Source organism: Eleutherodactylus coqui, chromosome 10, assembly GCF_035609145.1.
Source record: "Eleutherodactylus coqui strain aEleCoq1 chromosome 10, aEleCoq1.hap1, whole genome shotgun sequence".
NCBI classification, from domain to species: domain Eukaryota; kingdom Metazoa; phylum Chordata; class Amphibia; order Anura; family Eleutherodactylidae; genus Eleutherodactylus; species Eleutherodactylus coqui.
The window spans coordinates 129,557,753-129,584,948 of record NC_089846.1 but is presented as its reverse complement, the minus strand read 5'-3'; the positions used below and the strand labels follow the sequence as shown (position 1 = coordinate 129,584,948).

Genomic DNA, 27,196 nt, shown 5'->3' with positions numbered 1-27,196 from the left:
CCCATGCTAAAAAGAAAAAAAAAACCAAAACATACTAATAGGTGAATTTAGATTGCGAGTCCCCATAGGAACTGGGCCCAATGTTAGTGATTATACTCTGTATAGTGCTGCAGAATATATATGTGCTATATAATAGAGTACAATAACAAACAATTTAATGTGCTTCTAACTAGTATACACGATACTTGAAGGTTCGCTGGTTGATTATTACAGTTCCTGTGTCTTAAAGTAGTCCATGCCAAACGCCTGTCAAGCATAAGAGCCAAATGTACGCAGGACAAACCAGAAACATGTAATTTACCGAAGCCCATTACCATGGCAGCACTGCCCATAGCCTCGTGATACTTACGTAGTGAAGCGCCTTGTGGGACTGGGGATAGGGCTTGGGGGTAAACCATTGCTGCTCAGACACATTTGTAGAGATGGAGAGAAACATTGCTGTGGGATACAAAGAAAAGTAACAATCCAGTCCTCAGATTTGTAGTGGAACATGTCAAAAAGGTATTAACATCTATACACGGTCACTGAGCAGGTTTAGCTCTCTGGCAGATTCAGTTTAAAAAATAAAAAAAAAGGGGTGAAAAATTCTAAGAGCAATATACCCAGCCTGCACTTAACCCCTTAACGACCACCTACCATAAACCTGGCAGGCGGGTCACATGTGTATGCAGTGGGCTCGAGTGACAAGCTCGTGCCATACCCTGTGGGTGCCAGCTGTTTGACAACGGACAATCTGCTCTGTTGGCTGCAATCGGAGCTAGATCCAATCACAGCTATTTAACTCCTTTGATGCCAAGGTCAGTGCTGACCACACAACCAAACAACTAGCTGGAGGGGAGGGGGGGGGGGGGGGTCGGGTCGAAGTCTCCTCTATCGCCACATTGGTCTTCCTATACCACCATCATGAGGTGCCGATGGGTTCACATGGCAGCCAAGAGCCTAGTGAAGGCTCTCAGGGTTGGTATATATAGTGCAATCTTTTAAGTCCTGCATGTGGCAGGGCCAAAAAGATTAACATTGAAATGCAAAATATAATGCTATACAGAAGTATTGCAGTACACTGTAAAAGCCATCAAGTGGTTGCATGTTCAAGTGGGGACTTCCAAAGAAAAGCAGAGCTCAGGAAAATAAAAAATATTTTTTAATTATGAAATAATAATAGAAAAAATAAAAAAAAAATACACCCCTTTGCTGATCTTCACGTATAGAGAGAACATAACTGGTAAGCCCTGCATCTGAAAAATCCAAACTAAGAGACTCTCACCATCTTTTGCACTCTTCACTGTAAGCAGTGCCACTTTCACTACCTTATGCTGCCCTCAGTGCCATGTCTGCTCCATTTATCAGTCCAGTAGTTTATGCATTTGCCGCTCCTGTTAAAAGGCAAGATTCTCAGAGGACTACAAATAGTCCTGGATATTTATGAGGTGAAGACTAGCTACACTCACCCTACCCTCCAGCCAATGATTGGCAGCTCTTCGCTTATGATCGGGGAAACATGGTAGCAGATGCTGGAAGACTATCACCACCACGATCCATGTCCTGAAAAAGCCAAGCAGGCTAGAAAGTACACCCAGCATAAGCCACACAGCTTTCCCTGGTTCTTCTTCTATGCTAGTGGCCCACATAAAGGAGAAGTCACCCCCCTAAGCTGGTCGATTCTTGACTACAGATGTTGGTCATGTAGTTGGCCACTTCTGGAATGTAGCAGGTCAAGATAGTTGAAACATGGAACTCAATCCGCCACGGAACACAAAGCATCTTTGACATGACTGTCGCTGCAGTGTCTGCAATTGCCTAAGTAGGCAGCTACTGTGGAGATCTTTAATGGACTTCAGCAGGGAATGGACAACAGATACATTTGGTGCACAAGTGTTAGACTGGTGAGCCGAAGTTCTAGGACGATGATCACTGTTAGATTACAGTTTGTTGGTCGCTCACTTTCAACCAGTCGTCGCTGTCTTCTCGCTGAGTGTAAAGCTTCCAACTGAGTGAGAAGCTAGCAAGGATCTGCTTGTCCAAGCGCTCCGCTCGAGCGCCAACAACCTATCAGTGACGTCAGCGCCCCTGCAGTCATTTAGACGACTGTCGTCCATCTAAATGGGACATTACCCAGACAAGGGAGTTGAAGGCCCGTCCAGTGAGCACCTTCCATGAGGATAAATATCGCCAGTAACAATGTTAGCTCGGGCTTAGCAACAAAGCAAAGCTCAAAGAGCTGCACTATCACATCTGGTACAGAGATTAACTATAAAGTAAATACTCCCCCGTGGAAGAAGTTAATGAGTCCGTATGATGGTTGCTAGAATAGAGCAGCCATGTCAGCGCAAAACAGCAATACCCCACCATCTATTCTATGGAGGGAGGAAGTGGGCCGTCTGATAACTCTAGCAACAACATAGTTCTAAAAGATATTGGCTGACCAATATATGTGAGCATCATATAGGCCGGTTAAGTATAGACTGCCCGTATGCAGTTATCCCACCCACCGTCTGCAAAAATAGCATAACAATATCCCAGTATATTGGGTCAGCAAACAATGCTTTATGGAAAGTGATGAGACAACCTGCGATTTAAAGGCGTGCTATGTAGACTCTAACAGGAACAGTTATTCCTCCTATAGATGGAGGGGTTATAGATCCTGTAGATACCATGTCTCCCAGCAATAGCCACTCCTCCATGTAGAGGTGTAATATGACCGTCAACATCCTGAACAAAGCATAGGAGTAGAACTGACTGAAACTTCATTCACCACATAATATACAGAGTCCACCAGTAAAATATATGTATTCCTGCTATTTGGAAGGGTGGGTAATGAAGCGGCCTTGTGTCAGATACAGAGCTGAGCAGCAGTACTCATCCTCACCTATAGGAGGCAACCAGTTACTTTACACTTGTACTAAGCAAGGATACAAGTTACTGGTGGTCCCTTTACCAAGTCAGCAGCAAGATGATTGTTCCTTCTATGGAGGCGTGAAGTGAGGCTGCCTTATGCTTCATTTACACGGGATGACCGACGCTAAACGACTGCACAAGCGTTTGACATCACCGATTGTTGTTAGTGCTTGTGTGGAGCGGTTAGACGGGCAGATCACCGCTGACTATCGCTCACTCGTTCTGTGGGAATTGCTGAGCGTTTACACGCAGCGAGAGGTGACCAAACAAGCCATGATTTTTATGCTAGTTGAAAGCGAGCGACAAACGAGAAGTAAACAAATAGTAAACGGAGGCTTTGCATTTAAACCGAATGACTATCTCGCGTTTTTGTTCACTTGAATGAATTTTGCGCGACTGCCCTGGGTAAATGCTCATTTGCACTTCTGAAATGCAAAGTCTAGCCATAATACATTTCCTTCTTTAGAGGGCAATAAAGTGGCAAACTGATAGCTGTTGCTACAATCATGACCATAATTACCCAGTTTAAACTCGATGGCCCAATAAATGGCTAATTTAGGGTGCTTGAGACTTGCCGTAACCAGTTATGATTGATGCAGAATAGCACAGCACTACAATTATTCCTCTTAATGAAGAGGGTTAGGGTGGCTGCTGATTGCCTTGATTGTATAGACATGAGTCATAGAGTTGTATAGTAATAAAATAAAATGACCCCCCCCACCACCACCATATAGGAGAGGGCAAGGAGGATGATGGTTGCCATCACTGATTAGCCATGAGAGATAAAATGCCTTATACAAGTATAATCGCCCCACTCATGAAAGAGGGGTAATAAGACGATTGACTCTGGCTATACCTGCATAAACATGTTCTACACATACAGGGTGTCAATGATTAATTACTCCTCCGATAGAAGGGGGGAATGTGGGGGTTAATAAAGGTCATCATTAAGTAGTGTTGAGGGATGTCGAGACTCACAGTAATACTATTACTTCTCCTATAGAAGGGGGTAATAAGATAGAGGATGGTTGTCATTGACTGGTCACGAATGATACCGAGTCATGAGATATACAGAAAAGCACAGCAGTATCATTACTACTTCTATGGAAGGGTGTGATGAGGCAAACGGCTATTGCCATCATTGCGTAGTCATGAGAGATCTGGAGTCTTGCAGTCATTGAATTATTCCTCCTATGTAGGGGAACAATTGGGCGACTTGATGCTTGCCATAAGTGTATTCATGTCTGGCTGTACAAATATTACTCCTCCTATGCAGTGAGGGTAACGTGTACACATGGTAGCCCAAGCTAATTACGATTTACAGGGACATCGGCCTGCCAGACGTTGGGCCTTTTAGCCAAAGTTGACAAGATGCAGGAGACCCGTGCATCACTGGGGGAAGGATGATAGGCATGGGTTGGCCAACCTGGCTAGTGTGATACAATCAAAGGGAACTGCAGACACGAGCCAGTGGGGTGAGTGGAGGGTCCAAGTGAAGGGGTTCACTATATCAGTTACTTAAAAATATGGAAAGCCAATGGAGCAAAGAATGGTAACTGCACCAGCCACAGAAACCTATGCTGCCCCTATGCATTGACATTGTATGTCTAGGGTATTCTCTCTAAAGCTGGTATGGAGGGCATAATGGCTACCAATGTCCATCACACGGTGGGGCCGTCAAGGCCTGAAGAGAAGCTCTGGAAAAAGAAGAAAAAACAAAACACACTGACACGCTCTGACTGGCCACCAGTGGTTAGCAATTGATTCCGGACGGAGGGCCCCTATATACAAGAAAGAAGAAGGGATATGAGCAGAATACCCCTCAGGGCAAAGGTTACCTGGTCCAGGGCAAGAAATCAGCATTTGATGAATGGCTACTGTAGAGCAACTCTATGAGCTATTGGGACACTGCCGGAAGCTGAAAAGTGGGGAATAATTCCTTCATAAAGGCTGCTGCGAGTAGTTGAGGAGGAGGAAGGGTCCTAGAGCCATTAAGAGGATGGAGCTGGACGTCACAGTCAGCCTGTAGTGAGACAGAACGGGAGAGGCGTCCAGCCTCCCATCATGACCTGTATAGGCCTAGAAATCAGGATCTTAAGTATGAGCCGTACCCCAATCAGAAGCACCCTTGCCTCCACAGTGCACAGATTGGAGTAAGACTACCACCAGTGCACTGAACGAAAGCCACACATCCCCATGCCTGACCGCAGCCTGTGAAGGAGTGACGACCCAACCGGAGGAGTAGTCTTGTGCAGTGCTAAGCAGGAACAGGGCCCTTCAGGAGAAAAGCTGGGAGAGTACATCTGTGACAGCAGGGAAAATGGGGAGCGCAGAAGACCATAGTTGCAGTAGGCAGGTCATTAAGGAAGGTCAAGGATGTTGAAGGTGGTGAGAAGCCAAGGATCGCAATGGGGATTTAAGGAGGCTCACCCAGTGATGCCGAGCCCGGCCTGAAAGCAGATGAAGTATCCCATGGGGAAAGGGGGCTGCAGGACCACCCAACCAGGAGAGAAAATGCAGTGCCCGCATTTACATGTAACGGTTATCGCTCATTCTCGGCCGTTTAGACAAATTTTGAGCGATCATCGTTGTGTGTAAAAGAGCCTTTAGAGCAGACAGGAATCTCAGGTAACGCCATGGTTAGCATTAAACAGTACTTAAACATGTGCTGATCCACTTTGTTTTCTTGGAGGAGGGAGTAACACTGTGTATGATGCAGCACTGTTCACCCCCTCCCCACTTGGGAATAAATCAGGGAAGTTAAAAAAAATAATAAAGCAGAGAAGACCTGCAGAGCAGGAGATCCGCTTCCTAAGAACACCAAGCTAAAACTGGTTGAGCTCAGTGCCTGCAGCTGGTAGGTGGGACAAACTCCTTTGCTGAGCGTCCACCTCCTAGTGGCAGGAGCTATACATAAGCTCTTGCTGTGTCCCCCAATGGCTCGGATGAAATTTGGCATTATTCATCCCCAAGCTGAAGGTCACTAAAAAAAAACAAAAAAAAAAAAAAACACGCCTAAAACAGAATAGGAAAAAAAAAAGTTAACGGTCTCTGAATAATTTTATTTAAAAAACAAACAAAACACAATTGTGTTTTCCATTTCACTCCATTAAAAAATGTAAGTTGTTTTAATATATTATGTACATAGCAAAATTAGAAAAGGAAAAAAAATAATAAGGCATAGCTCTTGAAAAGTAGGGGTGAAAAATAAAATAAAATTAGAGAAAAAGCTGGTTATTAAAAGGATTAAAGGCTGGGAGACCTCATTTGCATATTATAATGCATGGATCGAGTCAAGAGGTTCAGTGGAAATAAAGAAAACAATATCCCACAATGCACACGCATAAAGCAGCAAGAGGACATCACGGGATACTTAGAGGGGTTACCCAGAAGCGCTGCTGCAACACCTGTGTAGTGGCCAGCACTCATAATTGCAGGCTGGTGTCCCATTGATTTCAACGAGAGCTGCACTTGCAATTCTGTGCGCTGGCGACTACACAGAGGGTCAGAGCAGCACTTCCTTCCACACTGACCCTGGAGGGTGCTGGATAACCCTAATAAGGTGTTTTTACATGAAATGATTATTGTTCAGATTCCTGGGATTCAGTGAGAAGCTGAACGATAATCATTCAATATAAATGCATGCAGCGACTGAATGACAATTGTTGTACTCGCATTCGTGGGTCAGTTTCTGCTTGCAGAAAACTGAACAGATTGTTCAGTGTAAACAGGCAGTCATTAACTTATGAATGTGAATGAAGGCGGGCGGGCCGGACGGATCCCTGCCTGCTCCGCCTCCATTCAGTCAGTGATGCTCCTTCCTGTGCAAAAGCACAGGAGCAATTATCGCTGGGATGATCTGTCTGGCATCTGTAGCCCGACACGTCATCCTGTGTAAAAGCACCCTTATTACAACGCACACTGGTCACATTAGAGCCAAACGTTGGGAAGAGACAAAGCAATCTGAACATTTGCATGTTTTGAGTAATCTATAACAGTAACAATTCACCACTGCATCATAGATATTACCTTCCCTATTCCTCTTGTAGGAGACGGCGCAGGCGATACTGGAGCAAAGTCAACACGCTTCGGAGATGAGGGTTTATCCAATTTGTCATAATCATTGTCACTCTGTAAAGAAACACAAACCATTTAAACCTGCTGACGACACAGCACTCCTGCTTCAGCTTTACACGTGCCACATTATGGGTTTATCCTATAGTATACAATTAAAACAATTTCTGTGGAATTGCGCAGGTATTGAGTGTGCATTCGTGCACCTACCATAGACTTCTAAAAGGGACATATTATTGCACACAAAAATAGAGCACACGCAGAAAAAAACAAAACAAAAAAAACAAAAACCACACTACAGTGCGTTCTATTCTGTGTATTGCGCACCCCGAAAATACGGTTGTCGGAAGGAGTACCAGGCCGAACGTTCGCTGTAGATCACATAGATGCAATGCATTTGTTTGTTCTAGGCAACAATACATAGTGTTCGAATCCACAATTGCAATTCTACAAGCGTGATATCGGTCCAAGTTTCTCGAACAGACATCGCGCTCGTCTGTGTGAATGTACCCTCATCAGGCACCATCTTGATGGTGCAATTTCTCCCTGCTTTGTCTTTCACCATTTTCTGCTAGGAGTAATGCTTCAGAACATCACATGAGAAACTATAACCTGTACCATCTCTGCCTGCAAGGGTGACAGTGTGAATATAAATATTTTTTTTTCACCAATAAGCTACAGACCATGAAGTATACAGTCATGAGGATAAGCTGTGATCTCTTCTTTTGTTACTGTGTGACTGGAGCTGAAGACCATCGGTAATTGTGATAGCAGTTTGTGTCCCCCTCTAAAGAGTCTTGTGGGGCTCTTAGGGCATGCAGGTGTTGGCTTGTGGGGTTTTAAGCTTAATCCAGCCAATGGGTTTTATTTTATTTTTGAACCCTGTAAAAATGTTACTTAAAGGGGTTGTCCCGCGCCGAAACGGGTTTTTTTTTTTTTCAATAGCCCCCCCGTTCGGCGCGAGACAAACCCGATGCAGGAATAAAAAAAAAAAAAAACGGCCAGTACTTACCCGAATCCCCGCGCTCCGGCGACTTCTTACTTACCTAAGTAAGATGGCCGCCGGGATCTTCACCCACGGTGCACCATGCGGTCCATTGCCGATTCCAGCCTCCTGATTGGCTGGAATCGGCACACGTGACGGGGCGGAGCTACGAGGAGCCGCTCTCCGGCACGTGCGGCCCCATTCAGAAAGGAAGAAGACCGGACTGCGCAAGCGCGTCTAATCGGGCGATTAGACGCTGAAAATTAGACGGCACCATGGAGACGAGGACGCTAGCAAAGGAACAGGTAAGTGAATAACTTCTGTATGGCTCATAATTAATGCACAATGTACATTACAAAGTGCATTATTATGGCCATACAGAAGTGTATACCCCCACTTTGTTTCGCGGGACAACCTCTTTAACGAGCTACTGCAACAACACATGCAGCACATTCTTAGGCGCCATTTAGACAGCTGTATATGGAAGCCAAATATCAAGAGTGGGTCCAAACCACAGGAAGGTGTGAAACTTATTATAATTTCTCCTTGTAGATTCAAATCCTGGTTTTAGCTTAAAAACACTGAAGCAAAATTCTGACCAAATACGGCCATCTGAATGGGGCCTAAAGATTAGAACATGTATACCAAGAGATACACAACACTTACCAGGTTAAAGCTTTCCTCCCAGGATAAGCTCATCTGCATTGCTGTCTGCACTTCACTAAACAAAACAAAAACACTTCATATTATCGCTGATTTTGATCATTTTGATATGCTCTAAGAATAAGTTTATGTGCTCACACATTTACTCCAACTTACCGCTCACGAGCCGTTTCTCGATTCATTAAGTCAACTCCTTCCTCCTTCAGAAAATAAATGATGCAAGTCAGCTTTAAGGACCACAGGTTTTGCACTAAATGACTTTGCAGCCATATTTCTCGCACAAATAGGTGATACATCCGCCCATCCATGCAAAAAAAAAGGTTGCAAACTACCATAACAGTGACAGAAAAGCTGTGCAGGTCTTCATTTCATTCCACTATATAACAAACCTGCAAACTCCAGTTAAGCAGCGCTGGAAGCTTTTTGTACATATGGAGATTAGGGCCAGTTTCCCACGGCCAAGAAACTCGTATGAGATTTGTGTGCTGCAAGACGGACGAATATGAACCGCTTTATTTTAAATAGAGTCATTTACATGAGGGATGTTTTCCTACACTGCAAAAAAAATTGTGGCATGTCCCATCTCTCTGCATCCCTCGGAAAGCAACGTCTATTGTTTCCACTGGGAGAATAAAACACATTGGGGGCGTGCAGTGTGCGCACAAGCCGATGTGAGGTTTCCCATTGCAAACCTTTGCCGATCCTCCCTTTCCTGAAGTGATGACACAAAAACACTTCGCATCAGCTTGAACACACACACTCGTAAACGCGATATCGCGCTCGCCAGTGTGTAGGTAGCCTATGCCAGATAAATCCATAGAGTATATGATTCTGTTTATATTTACTGTGAAATTCCCTTAAGGCTATTGCAATCTCAAGCAAACATATCTAAGATGGAAATGCCAGCGTTTGCGGCAGCCACGAGTACAAAAAGAGCCGAATTGGCCATTTTACGCAGTTTCTGTAACTCCCTTTGAAGTGAATAGAAGTAATGGAAACAGCGTACTATAGCAAGCTGCACTCTTTCCTTAATTCCATACATTTCGATGGGAGTTACAGAAACCATGTAGAGCGGCCCATTCACCTCTTCTCATATTCCCAGTTACTGATAGCTATGCAGTTGAGCTCTGAACAAGAACGGGGAACCCCATTCTGAAGATAGAGACCTGAACCTATCAGACATTGGGAAATATAAGATAGCAGAGATGGAAATACCCCTTTAATCTGGCATCCAATAAACCGGAAGCTCTGATTATACAGCATATAACTGCGGCGGGAATTCCTCCACCTTTTCATTTGTACTTTATAATGCTCTCCCCTTGTCCATTAATGTGATAGGTTTATAGATCCCACACTGTGTACGCCCTCTGCGTGTGGTCACTAAGCAAAGGAATCACAAGATTTTTTGCACTTTATATAAAAAGTCATATGAATCAGATCACTATTCTACAGGTTTTCTGAAAAAGTAAGAAGAACACAATGGAATTATATGGGAGAATTTACCCTTTTCAACTGATGAAGTCTGCTGCTTGGAATGCGGACAGGAGAGGATGACGGCACCTGAGAGGAGAAAATTAGAAACAGTTATTGGAATAGCACACCGTTAGGCTGTAAGATGCAGTCTCTCTTTATAGATCTGCAACACAAGAGGGTAAAACTTGGAAGTTCTCAGTAAAGGCTCTTTTACACGTGTAGATAATCAGCAGAATGACCATCTCTAGAAATGCCCTTTCCTTATTATTGCTCCATGTACCCAAGCAAACATGAGTTGACAAGCTGATTGCATCTTTTAGGCAACCTCATTTAGAAAATTAAAAAAAACGTATGCAGAACATCCGCACATTTCCCAGCAGACATGCTGCCGAGAAAAAATGGCTGTATGCTGGGGGTGAGAGGAACGATCACATTAAAGTGGTTTTCTGAGATTTAAAGGGGCATTTCCAGCTCGGCTTTTCATGGCTGACATGGACAATCGCTGCTATAGTTTTATCAGCAACAGTCTATAAAAACTTCAGACTACTTCAGCCCAGCTCTGTTTCCGTAGTTCTCACGGAAATGAATAGGAGCTATGGAAACAGCATAGCATGGCATGTGGTCGAAGACAGAGGGCTGCGGTTTCCCATTATGGCCATGAAAAGTTGAGATTGAAATACATTCCAATTCAACATTAAAACAGGCAACAGGTAAAGTCCCCCTCCCCCAATCACAGGTCCAATGGCATCACCCTGCCAGCCCCGCCAATTTGGTTCCCGGGAATCACTGCAGCAGTTCCGTGCCATTCATCACTCACTAACTGCAAGTCTCAGCTGTGATGTGCCATTCATACATAGGTACCCACTGAGGTCTGTGATTGGCAAGCAGTCATATGAGCAATGAATGGCACCGGACAGCTGCAGTCACTTCTAGTACTGGACCAGAGCAGCAGTGCTTGAATGGGGAAGTCACTGGACAGGTGAGTAGGGCTTTGGTCTTTTTTTGTGTATGCTAAACCCCTTTAACAATTGTATCATTTGTTCCCTATACACTCTGTACTGAGCTAAAGGGAGGTCATTTAAAGAAATGGTGACTGACTCGTTCTATCCATCATCAATTGTGGCTCATCATGGGCCTAGAATTGACCCATATAAAAAGGGACCCTAAAGCAAGCCTTCAGTCCTGTACAGGAAGACCAGCTTCTCTGACTAGTGTGTACGGTAGTCAGAAGGCCCATTTACACTGGAGGAATGTCAGGCAAACGATGCCCGACACTCGTCCCTGCACATACTCGCTCCTGTGCGGCAGCACGGGTATTGTTGGCTTGTTCAGCAGGGGGCCCGGAGAGCTGGAGATTTCACTTCCTGCTCTCTCCTCCACCCCTCTCCATTCACTTAACACAACGGCCATTCAGTACTGAACGGCTGCTGTTTACACTGAAAGATCAGCATCCATCCTTTATGTAGCTTAAGATCCTGATCGCTGATCGTTCAGTGTAAACAGCAGCCGTCCAGTACTGAACGTCCGCTGTGTTAAGTGAATAGAGAGGGGCGGGGGAGAGCGAGGAGAGAAATCTCCTCCAGCCGCCCGGGCCCCCTGCTGGCCACTCTGTCAGAGGGCCAGCGATACTCGCTCCTGTGTAACAGCACCGCAGCGAGTATGTGCGGGGACGAGTGTCGGGCATCGTTTGCCTGACATTCCGCCAGTGTAAATGGGCTTTAAGACGCTACATGCTGATCTGACTGGCTAGAACTAGCCAAGTGGACAGCACTTGTCATTTAAAGCAGGTGTAGTGTCTTAGACTAATAATGCACCGTGTACATCAGGTAGTCAGAGAACTGGTACGGCCATCTTTGCTTCTCCAGGAGGGTTGCTTTAACTCTGCAGATATAATTTTCTGAAAGGTCAGCAAATAAAAATGTAGGTAAAAGGAGGGGGGAAAAAAAAAAAAAAATCAAATAATCAGCTGAAAGGGGGAGGCTAGATTAGAGAAAAAGACAATATAGTATTAGCAAATGTGTGGTTACGGACATCACTTCTCTTACCATGGTCTGCCGGTTCACAACTGTCGTGCTGTTTCTGCGTGCACGCGCTACGTAGGGTTGAAACACTTGCGAATGATCACTGGGAAAAAGAAAAATAATAAAATAATCACAATTTAAAATCTATAAATAAAAGGAAGGACGGAATGACTAGTAATTCTCTAACTTCCTGATGTCGTATAAACTTTAAAAGTGGAACGACCATTCTTTAGGTCCTACAAAGGAAACGTTAAGGGTCACAACTTGATTATTCAATTCTGAGTGTGAAAGTAAGTGATTCCCCTATGTAATGTAACTACTAACACATATCTGAACCGCATAAACATGAAATTTGCCATGACCGTTCTTCATGTCCTAATAGGAAAAGTAAAGGGATTGCAAATTCAATATTCAATTCTAATTCTAAAACTAAAGATCCACGATACATGACATACTTCTTTTTTCAGAAACCATTAAGCCTAGGGAAAGGATTTGTATACTGAGAAGAATTTACCTCCCCTCTGTGTGTATATGCCGAGGAGACAGTCCCCTACATGACCTACTGCTCATCTACGGCAAACAAGGAGCAACATGAATACATGGGAATTTGTAGGGTCTGTTCACAAGTAATGTACATGTTGTGCAATTCCTGCAGAGAAGACAAGCAGCATTTACGGTACACATCACATGGATGACATTTGTGTGAGCTGCATCCCAATGATGTGGAAGAAATCTGCAGAGGAACTGAAAAAAATTTCTGCAGCACTCCAAATCTAAACTCAACGCACCTCGTGACGTTGTGGCCCATACAGGGCTTTCCTCTGCGGAATCAAGATGCAGTCAGAGTCTTACATTAGCAGCACGTCAATTTACGCTGCAGATTAACGCTCTTCAAATGAGGTGGGAAATCAGTGTCGAAATTCACAGTAATACATGGATTTTGATGCAGATCCACACTCGATAGATTTTTTTTCAGATATATTCTACAGCTGTCACTCATCTAAATGGGGTTTGCAGAAATCCATATTCGTGTACAGAAAAAGATATTCAGTTGTGAATTTCGGCCTCCTGTGTGGTTTATGTTGTTCTGCTCCGTTATAAAAGTTGAGCAACAAAAATACCAGAAAAGTTGGCGAAAACGGCATTCTGTTTGTTTCTGCTATATTTGGGGTCTCTGACACGGAATGCTTGTCAAAGACACCAATGGGGGAGAGGAACTACTGGGCGGAGCACCCCAAGGGGATGTTCACATGTGGCAAAAATGGCATGGATTTCATGCAACGGAAAATCCGCAGCATTGGTGTAGATTCTGACACGGATCCGCAGCAGACTTAACCCTTTCAATTCAAAGTGAAATCTGCTTTGGATCCTCACCAAAAAATAAACCAATGGGGCAGATTTTGATGTGGATTTTCCGCTACGTGTGAAGCACCTTCAGGGATGGGACTCAAGGCAAGGGGGTGCCCAGGTGTACCACGTCAATGTGGTCAGCAAGAAATAGGTGCTGCTGGCCTAGTACACTGGACAACCATGGGCCACTTCAGCACTGCAATCCGAGATGAAGGGAGATCATAGAGCTGAGGCTTTGGAGCAACCTGTTGATCGGCTGTGACTCAAAGGGGCGTAAAGTCGATGGCTTTGTATCTTTAACCCCTTAACGACCAGCCCATAGTGTTTTTACGTCCTCCCGAAGTGGGCTCTATTCTCTGAGGACGTAAAAACATGCTTCCTGCAGAGAATAGTGCCCCTCGGGCTGTGGACGTGACAGCTCCATGCTGTCGGTGTCCGCAGGTAGCTGACAGCATGGAGCTGTCATCCCGGGCTGTTCGGAGCCCCCCCCGGCATTGCGATCGGCGCTATGCAATGGATAGCGCCGATCGCAAAAAAAGTAAATAAATGTACATAAAAGTTAAAGATTCAGCTGCTCCGATGGATCGGATCCATCGGAGCAGCTGAAATTACTCACCGAGGTCTGGCACGCTGCTCCCCGCTCTCCTGCCGCTCCGGGGCCCGAAGCCGGTCTTCTGCGCATGCGCGCCAGGCGGCATTACGTCAGCCGCATGCGCAGAAGGCTCGGCGGCGCGGGAGATTTAAAATCTCCTGGCTCCCGGCTCCTGTAGGTAGCCGGGAGGCAGGAGATGTCAGCGGGGACTGCGGTGAGCGGTCCCCGGTACCGCGATCGCCGTTATCCAATGGTTAGCGGCGATCGCGAAAAAGTTAAAAAAAAGTTTTAAAAAAGTCAGTTTCACCTCCCCTCATGGATCGGATCCATGAGGGGAGGTGAAAATACTCACCCCCAGTCCTCAGCGGTGTCCCGATGTCCCGGGACCCGAATCCCCGTCTGCGCATGCGCGCCCGATGATTGACATCGGGCGCGTGCACAGACGGGCTCGAGCCCCGGGGAATTTAAAATCCCTCTGCTTCTGGCTGCCATGTGTAGCTAGGAGCAGAGAGATTATACCGGGGACATGATCACTGTCATCCAATGGATGACAGTGATCATGTAAAGTGAAAATAAAGTGTAAAAAAGTTTAAAAAAAAAAAAGTTAAAAAAAGTTAAAAAAAGTTTAAAAAGCGTACGTTTCATCTCCCCTCATGGATCATATCCGTGAGGGAGGATGAAAGTACGTACCTAAGGCCCCCAGATTTATCCGCGGACCTTACCACAGCTTCTGCACACGCGCCCGTCGCCAAAATGGCGGGCGCATGCGCAAAAGCTGTGGATTGCCAGGATAATTTAAATTCTCCCTGCTCCTGGCTACAAAACGTAGCCAAGAGCATGGAGATTTAATGGGGGTCCGCAGTGAGCGGTTCCTGGTCACGTGTTCGCCATTATCCAATAATGGCGATCACGTAAAAGTAAAAAAAAAAATTTGAAGTTTCATCTCCCCTCACTGATGCGATCGGTGAGAGGAGATGAATCTTTTTACCGGAGGCCTGCGTATTTGAATCCCGACGCAATCTTCCTCCGTGGACCTTCCAGGATTCTGCACATGCGATTGCCGGCAAAAAGCCGGACACATGCGCAGGAGTCAGGGAGCCCAGGAAACTTAAAATCTCCTTGCTCCCAGCGACCAACGGTCACAGAGAGCCTGGAGCAGTGACCAGGGGCCTCGTTGAGCGGTCCCCGGTCACGTGATAAAAAGGTAGCGATCTACCTTAGGCCGGTCTCACATGACCGGATAGGAATGACGGATTCCGCATGCGTCTGATCCGTGGTAATACGCAGATCAATCGCATTGGATTACACAATTCCGCTCACATTAGCGGGTCAGAATTGCGTTATCCACTCGCAGAAAAGAGAACGCAGCAGGTTCTATTTTACTGCGGATATCGGCAACATAGAGCCCATTGTGCTCCATGGTTGCGAATATACCCGCAGTCCATACGCAACTACATTGTATACGGGCTGCGGGTACCCGCGTCATCGCTAAGCGATGGTGCGGGAAATACAAACAAAGGTGTACTGTGCATGACCGCCTGTGTGAGTAGGCAGTTATGCGCAGTACATTACGCAGCCGTACGCAGGGTCACAGCCGGGCTCACAGATGGGATCCGCTGTGGGCCTCCGCAAGCGGATTCCGCCTGCACCCGCGTGAGCCCGGCGTTATTCAGACCGCTACCTGTGATACGTATTTTACAAGAAGCCCCGGGAACGCTCGCTTTCCTGCAGTTCCAGGAGCACCTTGTTGAGCGCCTTCTGTGTGAGACCGCCGCACCTCATCAAGCTTACGGAGACTCACGGAACGCCACTTTTTACACCCCATCCCCGCCGCTGAGGTCATGAAATACCCCCAAAAAGCATGAGAGGAGGGGGGGGGGGGATACCCGGTTTTATTGCCCCATGGGCCCATTCCAACCAGCCTCCGTAATTACCCCTGTCTTCGGAAATACTACACAGTTCACATTTTTACTTTTATCTAAGATTTGCGAACGCCAAAAAGGGCGTGGAGGGGGAGGGGGGGAATTTTTAGGGAGTCAATCTTTATTCTGTACAAATAAGCAATGGGGCCTGGAATTTATTCAGTTGTGCCCTAAAATCCAACAGGTGTTCCGTCCTTTATAGGCCTTGCCATGCGTCCTGTAAGTAGATTAGGGCCACAATGGGTATGTTTCTGAACTCGGGACAAACGGGGGTATCCATTTTGGGGTGAACGTCTTCATTCCTATGTACGCTGTACAAAAAAACTGTTTTTAAATTGAAAAAATTGTCAAAAAAATTGAAAATCGTAACTTTTTCCTTCTGCTTTGCTTAGATTCATTCAAATACTGTGGGGTCAAAATACGCAGTACACCCCTAGATGAATTCGTTAAGGGGTCTAGTTTTCAAAATGGGGTCATTTGAGGGGGTTCTTTATAGTTTTGGCCGCTCAATGGCTCTATAAGTGGGCAATGGGGCCTGAAATTTATTCAGTGGTACCCTGAAATCCAACGGGTATTCCTTTCATTGTAGGCCTAGCCATGGGTCCTGTAAGTCTATTAGGGCCACAATGGGTATGTTTCTGAACACGGGACAAACAGGGGTATCCATTTTGGGGTGAAAGCCTTCATTTATATGTGTGCTGTACAAAAAAAACTGTTTTTAAATTGACACAATAGCCCAAAAAATGAAAATCCTATTTTTTTCCTTTTGCTTTGCTTGAATTTATTCAAAAACTGTGGGGTCAAAATATGCAGTACATCCCTAGATAAATTCGTTAAGGGGTCTAGTTTTCAAAATGGGGTCATTTGTGGGGGTTCTATATGGTTTTGGGCGCTCAAGAACTCTACAAGTGGGCAATGGGGCCTAAAAGGACTTCAAGCAAAATCTATGTTCTGAAAGCCACCGATTACTCCTTTTATTTTGGGCCCCGTTGTGCATGCGGACATAAGATTAGGGCCACAATGGGTATATTTCTGAAAACAGCACAAACAGGGGTATCCATTTTGGGGTGTAAGTCTTCCTTCATATGTGTGCTGTACAAAAAAAGCTGTTTTTAAAATGACAGAATTGCCAAAAAAACAAAAATCCAAATTTTTTCCTTTTGCTTTGCTTGAATTTATTCAAAAACTGTGGGGTCAAAATGCGCAGTACACCGCTAGATAAATTCGTTAAGGAGTCTAGTTTTCAAAATGGGGTCATTTGTGGGGGTTCTCTATGGTTTTGGGCGCTCAAGAACTCTACAAGTGGGCAATGGGGCCTAAAAGGACTTCAAGCAAAATTTGTGTTCCGAAAGCCACCGGTCGCTCCTTTCATTTTGGGCTCCGTTGTGTATCCAGACATAAGATTAGGGCCACAATGGGTATGTCTCTGAACACGGGACAAACAGGGGTATCCATTTTTGGGTGCAAGTCTTCCTTCATATGTGTGCTGTACAAAAAAAGCTGTTTTTAAAATGACAGAATTGCCGAAAAAACGAAAATCACAATTTTTTCCTTTTGCTTGGTTTGAATTCATTCAAAAACTGTGGGGTCAAAATATGCAGTACACCCCTAGATAAATTCCTTAAGGGGTCTAGTTTTCAAAATGGGGTCATTTGTGGGGGTTTTCTATGGTTTTGGTCGCTCAAGAACTCTACATGTGTGCTATGGGGCCTAAAAGGACTTCAAGCAAAATTTCTGTTTTGAAAGACACTGACTACTCCTTTCATTTTGGGCCCCGTTGTGGACTCAGATATAACAATAGGGCCACAATGGGTATATTTCTGAACACGGGAGAAATAGGGGTATCCATTTTGGGGTGTAAATCCTGATTTTCATGTAAACTATAGGAAAAAAATATGTCTTTAAAATGACAGATTTGCAAAAATATGAAATTTTACTTTTTCTCCTCTAAATTGAATTAATTCCTGAAAAAAAACTGTGGGGTCAAAATACTCATGACACCCCTCAGTGAATACATTAAGGGGTGTAGTTTTTAAAATGAGGTCATTTGGGGGGGTATCTATTATTCTGACACTCATGAGCCTTTCCAATCTCGGCTTGGTATAGGAAAACAAAGTGTTCCTCAAAATGCTAAAAAGTAATGTTAAATTTGTACGTCTCCTAAATAGTTAAAAAAAAACGAAAGTTTTTCCAATGTGCGCCCAAAATAAAGTAAACGGGTGGAAATATAAATCTTAGCAAAAATTTCTATATTATGTTTGCACATATTTAAGATATTGCAGTTGGAAATGTGAAAAAATGACGATTTTTTCAAAATTTTCCCAATTTTGGCGCTTTTAATAAATAAACACAATTTCTATCGGTCTATTTTTTTCGCCTAAATGAAGCACAACATGTGGCGAAAAAACAATGTCAGAATCGCTTGGATATGCAAAACCTTTCTGGTGTTTTTCCATGTTAAAGTGACACATGTCAGATTTGCAAAATTTGGCCTGGTCATTAAGGCGCAAACAGGCTTGGTCACTAAGGGGTTAAAGATACCCGCTGCCTCAACACGTTTGGAGGCACACAGACCTCTTCATCAGACAGCTGGAGCAGATACCAGTAGTCACTCACATATAACAACTACTAGTGTGTAATGTACACCAAACCACTGAGGCCTCATGTCCACGGGGGGTCGGACTCTGCATGTGGGCGCCCGCAGCAGAATATGACCCTGCTCACCTGTCCGGGTCTTCACTGTGGATGTGTGCGGAAGCGCGGCCACATATGTGCAGTAGTGTTGTTTTGTTTTTGTTTTTTTAACTCCTGCTTTCCCACGGAATCCGGGGCCCAGACAGGCCGCGGATTGGGCGGCTTCCATTGGCTTCAATGGAAGCCGGTGTGCGGGAACCGCACTGAAATGTAGCATGCTGCGATTTGTTTTCCTCACCAAAAGGTCCACAAAACAAATCCAGATGCCTTAATTCAGCTGCGGACGCCCATGTTTCTCTATGGACGGCTTCTTCTGCGGATCGTTCGCATGGGTGCCCCACCTGATTCCGTAATTCCCGTCCGCCCGTGGACATTGGGCCTAAGTCCAAAACACAAAACGCAGGAGCAGAAGAAATAAAATTTCATTAGAACTCAAGATTGCTAATAAATAAATATATATATATTTTTGTAAACCAGTACCCAGCGCCCGTATGAGCAGGTTCACACAATCCGGTAATATTACATTTAGACGAGTCAATGGCTCAAGGTGTATAGAAGTAGCCAGAGCTTATTATATATGTAATAATTCACGGACGCGAGGAGGCTTCCACTCCAAACCGCCGGGCATCCCTTCTGTGACGCTGCGAGCCTCAGACGGGCGCCTCCCCAGTGATGTCAATGGGAAACCCCACATTGCACGGCATGAGAGCGCGGTGCGAGGTCTTTAAGGTCCTACTGGAAACAACGGCCATGTGTTTTCCGAGGGAACGCTAAAAGATAGAACATGCAGCGGCTTTTATCCTCGGCGCTTCGCTGTTAGGAGGAAGAAAGAAAAAAAAAACTGCTCGTGTGAATGAAATCTGTTCAAAAGAAGGGGGTTCACATTCGTGCGTCTCACAAGGCCCGTGTGAGCATCTCGCCCGTGTGAGCGTCTCGCCCGTGTGAACGCAGCCTTACCACTGGAAGCACGCAAGATTATTTTTACACGTGTTCTGCAACGTCATTATCTCGCACACCGCGAAACACGGTTAAAAAAAAAAAAGATTGTGTTTTTACGAGCGCACCATCCGTTTAAGTTTCTTAGACCGTTCTCACACTCGCCGTGTGGATCCTGCTTGAGCCTAAGGTTGAATTCACACTCGGCGGATTTGCCGCGGAACTTCCATATGGAGTTTCACCGTGGTGAATCCGCCTGCGGCCGCTAATCCCGGGGTTAGCCAGCCACGTGGACGAGATTTCCCGGGGTTAGCCAGCCACACGGCCGCAGCATGCTCCTTTTTTTTCTTCTTCCGCTGAGGCCGCGCTCTCCTCCATGGGACCGCCGGCCGCAGTGAAAGAGCGTGCGGCCAGGCCGCTTCTAAACGCACGGCTAAGTGACGCCGATTTTGAAGCAGCAGATTCCCCGCGGAAATCTCACGGTTTTTCGCTGCGGCCCCACTGCAAGATTTCCGCCCGGTATCAGACCAGTGTGAACCCGGCCAACACGAACGCATGCGTAACCTGCTGCGTGTATACCCGCTGTACGCCAGCAGTGTGCAGGCCCATCGCTGCGTACGGGAGCGGCTCAGCGTATCTCACGCCGTCCTGCGGCATCTGCCTTGTTTCTATACCTCCCACTCTGTCACTTAGCGGCGTTGCGTATAAACGCACCACAAGTGATGTAATGGCGTAAGTGCGGCATTTATTACACGCCCATACGGTACAATAAAAAAAAGCACTGAATGTTCTGCGCAATTAAAAAAACGTAAGTGCGAGTCGGTCATGTGCGCGCAACACGCAATGAAATCACGCTGTGTGACATCACCGGAGCACGCTGCGACAGTCATGTGGCGCGCAGTAAGTCCGCGACATTGTGCCGCCGCCCGCCAAGTAGGCAGCGATCATTATTGCATGCGTATTTCATGCGATATACGTCGGTGGCGACATGCTGATCGGCCGCGCTGTAACACTGCGGGTGGACGGAGCCGCTTACAGGCACATTTTGGGCTCAATCAACACATTTTTTATCAAAAATATATAATCCTCCTAATTGTACCGTGTGTCATCAGTGATACCCCCCAGTCCTCTGCAGTGCGCCCCCTACTGCCCACCTGCCCACTCACCTGAGCCCGTTAATATGGGGGGCGCTGTTGGACCTCCTCAGGCCTCCATCCCCCGGGATCTCCACCACGTCCAGCTCCATTTTCTCCTGAGCCATGATGTCCCGCTGCTCCCCGGATCCTTCAGTGGCTCATCCCCGCCTTAGGCCTCAGTTACGCCGGGGAGCCCCTTGGTGCTACATGCCCGTCGTGAGGAGACAAGTGTGAGCTCTGCCCGCTCGTCAGTGAGTGAGGAGGCCGCGGACAGCTCCGGCCCAGCACAGTGTAGGGAGAGCGGCCCCGCGCATGCGCAGTGCTGCGGAGAGCGCTGAGGTACTGAGCGGCCGCGCCTCCCACCTCACCGCGCTAGTCAGGCCTGTGGTGAACTACAAGTGTCAGCAAGCCTCTGTATTAGTGCCAGGAGCTGTACCTCCTATATATGTGGCCCCACACCTGTTAGTATAGAAGCCATATTAGCAGGTGTTCACACTTGTTGCGGTCTACTTGGTTTGGCGACCGCCTGCAGTACGGCGTTCGCGAACGACTGTAACAATCAATGGCGATGCCGGCGCTACCGCCACTGACGCCCGCACATAACACGGCTGGATGTGTACGGATTTTATAGTATATTTTCACACAGTGAAAAAATAAATTCAGCTGCATTTTCACACCCAAAATCTGCAATGAAATTCACACACGACTTTGGCGCGGACGCAGCAGCGGTTATTACGCATTAGGCTACATGCACACAGGCCATCAAAAAGGTGCGCCCGGTATTCTGGGGTGCAGCTTGCAGCGGACGTCCTGTACGTGTGCTGTCCGATGTGCTGAACACGGGGCGCTGGCACATGATATTCTTAGGCCGCCTGCAGACGGGCGGAAATTCCGCGGCGGGATTCCCCGCAGAATTTCCGCCCTTGGACGCCTGCATAGGATTGCATTACAGCACGCAATCCTATGCAGACGGCCGCGGTTTGTCGGCACGAAATCACACGCAGCATACAAACCGCAGCATGGCCTAATTCTGTGTGGGGCTCTGCGAGCCCCGCACAGAAACGTCACTCACCGGCCGCCGCCTCCGCTCTGCGCCAGCAGCCGAAACATGAAAGGGCCGGAGCTGCGGGAGCGAGTGAGTCCGCGGTTCTCTCTGCAGGCGCTCGGGTCGGGTCCCGCTGCGAGAATTCTTGCAGCCGGATCTGACCTGGCCGTCTGCAGGCGGCCTTAGGTAACTGTAGGACGCGCCGCCATTTTATTTTTTACTCAGACTATGGCCACCTGCAGACGAGCGGGTCGGATGCGGCAGCGAGAATTCTCGCCGCGGGACCCGACCCGAGAGCCTGCAGGGACGAGCGCGTACTCACCCGTGCCTGGCGGCCGGGTGAGTGCGAGCACCGCACAAAAATAGGACATGCCGCGGTTTGTTTGCCGTGCGAGATTTCGCGCGGCCAAACCGCGGCCGCCTGCATAGGAGTGCGTATTGTAATGCACTCCTATGCAAACTTTCAGTGGCGGAAATCCCGCGGGAAATACCGCCGCGGGATTTCCGCCCGTGTGCAGGCGGCCTATCAGTCCAAGAAGTAAAAGCCCGTAAACGTACACCCATTCAATGAAAGGGGCGTATTTACGAAAATTGGATAGAAATATCGTCCGTGTTCGCTTATGGTACAATAATCGGTCAGGAATAACATTCATGCACATTGATGCACGCAGACGCACTTTTTTTTAACTTAGACTGATAGGCTAATTTCACACGGCGAGCGCGTTATCGGTTCTAATACACACGTGTGATTTCCCTACGAACTGTGTGAAAAACGCCTCACATCACTACAGAGAAGTAGCGATCCTCCACCGCGGCTTTCAACGGGAAACATGGCACTCGTGGGCACCTCGCATGCTGCGCAGGGTATTTGCCAGCCCCACTGAAAACAATGGGCGAGGCATTTGCTCATGTGTATGACCCCATTCCAAAAAGTAGGGTTCATATTCGTGCGTCTCGCAACGCACAAATCTTGCGCGATTTTCTCGACCGTGTGTAGGCAGCCAAAAAAAGCGCAGTATGTCCTAATCTTGCCCGAAATGCGGATGATAATAGCACATGTCAGTATGCGGTGGTCAGCGCACGGACCGGATGTCTGACTGTTGTCCCGTGAATCTCAGACGCAACTTCTTGCGCGAGTAGCCTTAGCCCGTACTCACACAGGCGATTGCGAATTGTAAAAAAAGTTTTTCCCTTGTGATTTTCTTGCTTTTTGACACTTTCACATGATTTCCATCTGTTTTTCACGCTCATGAGAAAAAACTCAAGGTGACTAGTGATGAGCGAGCATTGCCCTAAGCGAGTACCTGCCCGCTCGAGGGAAAAGGTTCGGGTGCCAGCGGCGGGCTGGGAGCTGGGGGGAGAGCGGGGAGGAATGGAGGGGAGATCTCTCTCTCCCTCTCTCCCCCCGCCCCCCCCCTGCTGACTGCCGCAACTCACTGCTCCCCCGCGCTGGCACCCGAACCTTTTCTCTCGAGCGGGCAATGCTCGCTCGAGTAATTGCCCTTAGCGAGTATGCTCGCTCATCTCTAAAGGTGACCCAAACGATGTCATGAAACAGAAAGTCACGGTTACATGTGTTACAAAAGTATCGCATTCACGACATGAACTTCAATGGGCAATTTTCATCAGAAAATCGGACAAAAATAGAAAATGCAACTTTTTTTTGTTTTTTTTTTCAGTCTGATCCATTAGCGTAAAAGAACGCTCATGCGAAAACCCCATTCAAATCAATGCGCAAAAAAAAAGAATTGCACAGAAAAATCGCCAGCGTGAATACAGGTAAACAGGGCTCGTTAACACTCCACTCACCAACATTCTCCTGTGTGAAGCCGTCCTTGGAGTACGTTTACATGTTGCGGAATTAGAACAGGTTGAGGGCAGTTTCAGGCGACCGTAGACGCAACTATACTCGCTGGTACAGAGCGCAGTTGCGTCTGACTTAGGTTTTTGAAGGTAGGTTCTGCCCGATCTTTCCCGCATGAAGTTGATACTAAGTCTTATCTTTTCTCACCCGTACATTTAACGCGTAAGAAAACAAAACCACTGATATCCATTGAAATCAGTGGTCTCATTTTGTCGCGTTATGTGGCCGCAATTATCACGGCCGCATGAGGGGAGAAAAACACATTAGTCTATATAAGCCCTTAATGCAGTGGAAAATCCGTAGCAAGAACTGCGTCAAAATCTGCACCATTGAAAGGCTAAAATCCGCTGCAGATCCACGGCAAAAAAAAAATGCAACACACAATATGTTGTGCATTTACCTCCACCAACATACGCTACGCGTGACTGCGCTTGGGGTGTGCTCACACATAGCAGTTTTGGTATGGATTTGCTTGAAAGGGTGAAATCTGCTGCAGTTCCAAATCAAAATCCGCCACGCCTGAAGCATCTGCGCCTGACTTGCATCAAAGAACTCTAAGGCTGGGTTCCCACACGGTGTATTCCCAGCGCAAATCTTGTGGTTTGGCCACGGCTGCTTCAAAGCCCGCGGCGGTTTTGTAGCAGCTTGGCCACACGCTTTTCCGTTGCAGCCCGCGCTCCCATAGAGGAGAGCGCGACGGCAGCAGGAAAAAAAAGAATGGACATGCTGCAGCCAGGGAATACACGCCACAACGCTGGCTTCTGCCGGCTTTGCCGCGACGGATTCGCCGTCCCTTGTGGATGAGATTTCCAGAGAAATCTCATCCACATGGCTGGTGTATACCTGGATTAGCGGCCACAGGCGGATTTGCCGCGGCGAAATTCTGAGCGGAATTTCCGCGGCAAATCCGGCCTGTGTGAACCCAGCCTAAGGCCTCCTTCACACGACCGCATGTTTTTTTAAGATATGCACCGTATACTTAAATGAATGAAGATTTGCCGCAATCTTTAGCTGTGTATTTCCAGCCATTCACACGGGGAGCTGCTGCCTATATGCAAAAAAATACGTAGAAGCAATGAAAACCAGAGATTAGCAGAAATCCTCGGAATGACCAATAATGCTTAAATCAGACCTAGTCCCCCTGCCCCTCCCTACGGCTTCCCACACCTTCCACCCTGCCTATCGCATACGACCTCTACCCCTGCACCTCCTTATCACCCCACCCCGTTTGCTTCCTAATAACTGATTTCCAGATGTAATTCCCGTACTGTTTGTGTTCCCGGTGCCTTAGCTCCACCCCCCCATATCACCCCACCCCTTTGTTTCAAACTGACTGTATACCACATGTAATCTGTTGTATTTGTCTGTGTTCTCCTGTCTGTGAAAGCGCTGTAGAATAAGCTGGTGCAATACAAATAAAGATTATTATTATATTTCCATGGCGTATCAGCGAAACAATAAACTGAAATCCCTCAGTCGGCAGAAATCCTCGGAATGAATGCTAATGCTTACATTGAGCCGGCTGTCCTTGTTTCCCAGCGTTGGATACTGCTAAACTCCCTCCCCTTCCCTTTTTTTGCAGCTCCCATAGGAGTCTATGGGAGCCTCCAGCATATCTCGTGAAAACATTGGGAAAGACTTATCTTTTTACATGCTGTATAAAATCAGTCGCCGTTTTCAGTCGCCGATCTCTTATTATTCCCGCCACAATTTTTTTACGCGGCTAAAAATCACTCGTCTGAATAAATACATTGGAATCCAATGCTTCAGATGGTTGCGATTTTTTAACGCGGCTAATTTAGCTGTGTATATACAGTCATGTGAATAAGGCCCAAGGCTGGGTTCACATCAGGGAACTTTAATTTGCAATATAATTATTCAGTTTGATGCAATAAATAGAATGCAATACTATGATATTGCATTAAACTGTACTCTGACAGGCATCCTATTAAGACGTACCACGGGCACATCTCAATAGGCAATCATTAATGACAGTCCTGGGGGCTATGATACCCGGACGGCCCCCCACTATCTCATCGCATGGAGCCATTTGGGACACCAGAATCCTGATTGCTACATTTAAATGCTGCTGTTAGAATTGGCAACGGGATTAAATTAGTAACTGCCATGATCGGAGACATCTCTGATTGCAGGTGTCAGCCAACTTAATGGCTAACTGCACTGTACCAATAGCCTGCTGATTTATGAGGGTCAGGAATGGGTGAAGCAGGTCTACCAGATTCTATGTTGGAACTGATTGTTTTGTTAGCTGAATGCTCTTTAGTGCAGCGAGAACATCGTATCCTCATATCTGACTGCTGGACACAATGGGAAAGGTTCACCAATGTGTCATAAGCTGAAAACTGGCATTCGTGGGCGCTGGAAATTGTTGCAGGAGGTACGTGTCATAGTTACAGTATTCAACCGCAGAAACAGGTTTCAAGAGGGGTAATAACATCTGTTGGATTTTGTCTTTTACAAAAGGAGGGGGGCATGTTAGTCTCAGCTGATACAATATAACAGAGAACTGGTCAGACCTGGGGTAAAGCTTGTGCCCACCAATCTTTAGACTTGAAGGCATTTGTTATGAGCCGAGCAACAAGTTTGAAAATTATGGTGCCATCTCCTTCACTGAGGCGGTGGTGATAAATGTCCTCACTGTTCCCAGAGTAAGCGGAAGGAGTACTAAAAATAAAGAGTCCCTGCAATTCCTATTTCCTAGGGCTTATTCAGATGACCGTGTATCGGCCGGGTATTCACGCCCGGCCGATATACGGTGTCCCTCTCTGCAGGGGGAGAAGGCTGGAAGAGCCTGGAGCAGTGCACTGAGCTCCCCTCCCCCCCTCGGCAATATTTGCAATGGGAGGGGCGGAGCTAAGTCCCAGAATGTAGTCCCACCCCTCCCATTGCAAATAGTGCCGAGGGGCGGAGAGAGGACGGGAGCTCAGTGCGCTGCTCCCAGCACTTCCAGCTGCCTCCCCCTGCAGAGAGAGAGTGGGACACCGTATATCGGCCGGGTGTAAATAACCGGCCGATACATGGTTGTCTGAATAAGCCCTTACCTTATAATACAGGTGGGATTTTCAACAATTCTCCTCATTAATTTTAGAATATCCTTTTTTGTTGGTTGAGATTTGATTAAACTTTTTCCAGCAGCGCCATTCATAGCAACTTCGGTGATTTTTTTTTTTTTCATTCATCATGTAACTAAACCCCCAGTATATACTGTACATGTCAGCTTGTATTACTTTGGTTAGTTTTTCCTTTATATCTGGAATCTTTCTCATGTGATCTAATTCTGACAACCTGAGATTTACTTGGCTTTATGTTGTCTCAGTTTTTCAGTCTGCATAAGTCCTGTGTTCTGGACTGTACCACACAAGCTCTCTAGAGGGGGACACAGAAACTCCTATCATAGTTACTGCTGATGATTAGAGGCTCCTGTCACGCAGTTACAAGGAAGGAGATGATTTTCCTGGCATAAAGCCTGTCTGATCAGGATGAATAATGGATAGAACCACTTGGTTTAGTCTAGTGGCCAAAATA

The 27,196-nt window shown here is 46.6% G+C and overlaps 1 protein-coding gene across 3 annotated transcripts in view; it reads right to left on the bottom strand.

Annotated features, from left to right (window-relative positions):
- The window catches only part of LOC136580913 (P2R1A-PPP2R2A-interacting phosphatase regulator 1-like), a 32,776-nt gene extending 11,730 nt beyond the window's left edge, over positions 1-21,046 (bottom strand). For all 3 annotated transcript variants that reach the window (XR_010787029.1, XM_066581840.1, XM_066581841.1), the window contains exons 1-7: positions 20,772-21,046; positions 12,136-12,214; positions 10,121-10,177; positions 8,774-8,817; positions 8,621-8,675; positions 6,925-7,026; positions 350-438 (exon numbers count right to left, since the gene is read on the bottom strand). Coding sequence is in view for 2 of the 3 variants with exons in the window: in XM_066581840.1 (XP_066437937.1) it covers positions 350-438; positions 6,925-7,026; positions 8,621-8,675; positions 8,774-8,817; positions 10,121-10,177; positions 12,136-12,214; positions 20,772-20,866 (521 nt within the window). In the remaining variant the exon portion in view is untranslated. The remainder of the gene's footprint in view (positions 1-349; positions 439-6,924; positions 7,027-8,620; positions 8,676-8,773; positions 8,818-10,120; positions 10,178-12,135; positions 12,215-20,771) is intronic.
- Positions 21,047-27,196: the final 6,150 nt, after the last annotated feature.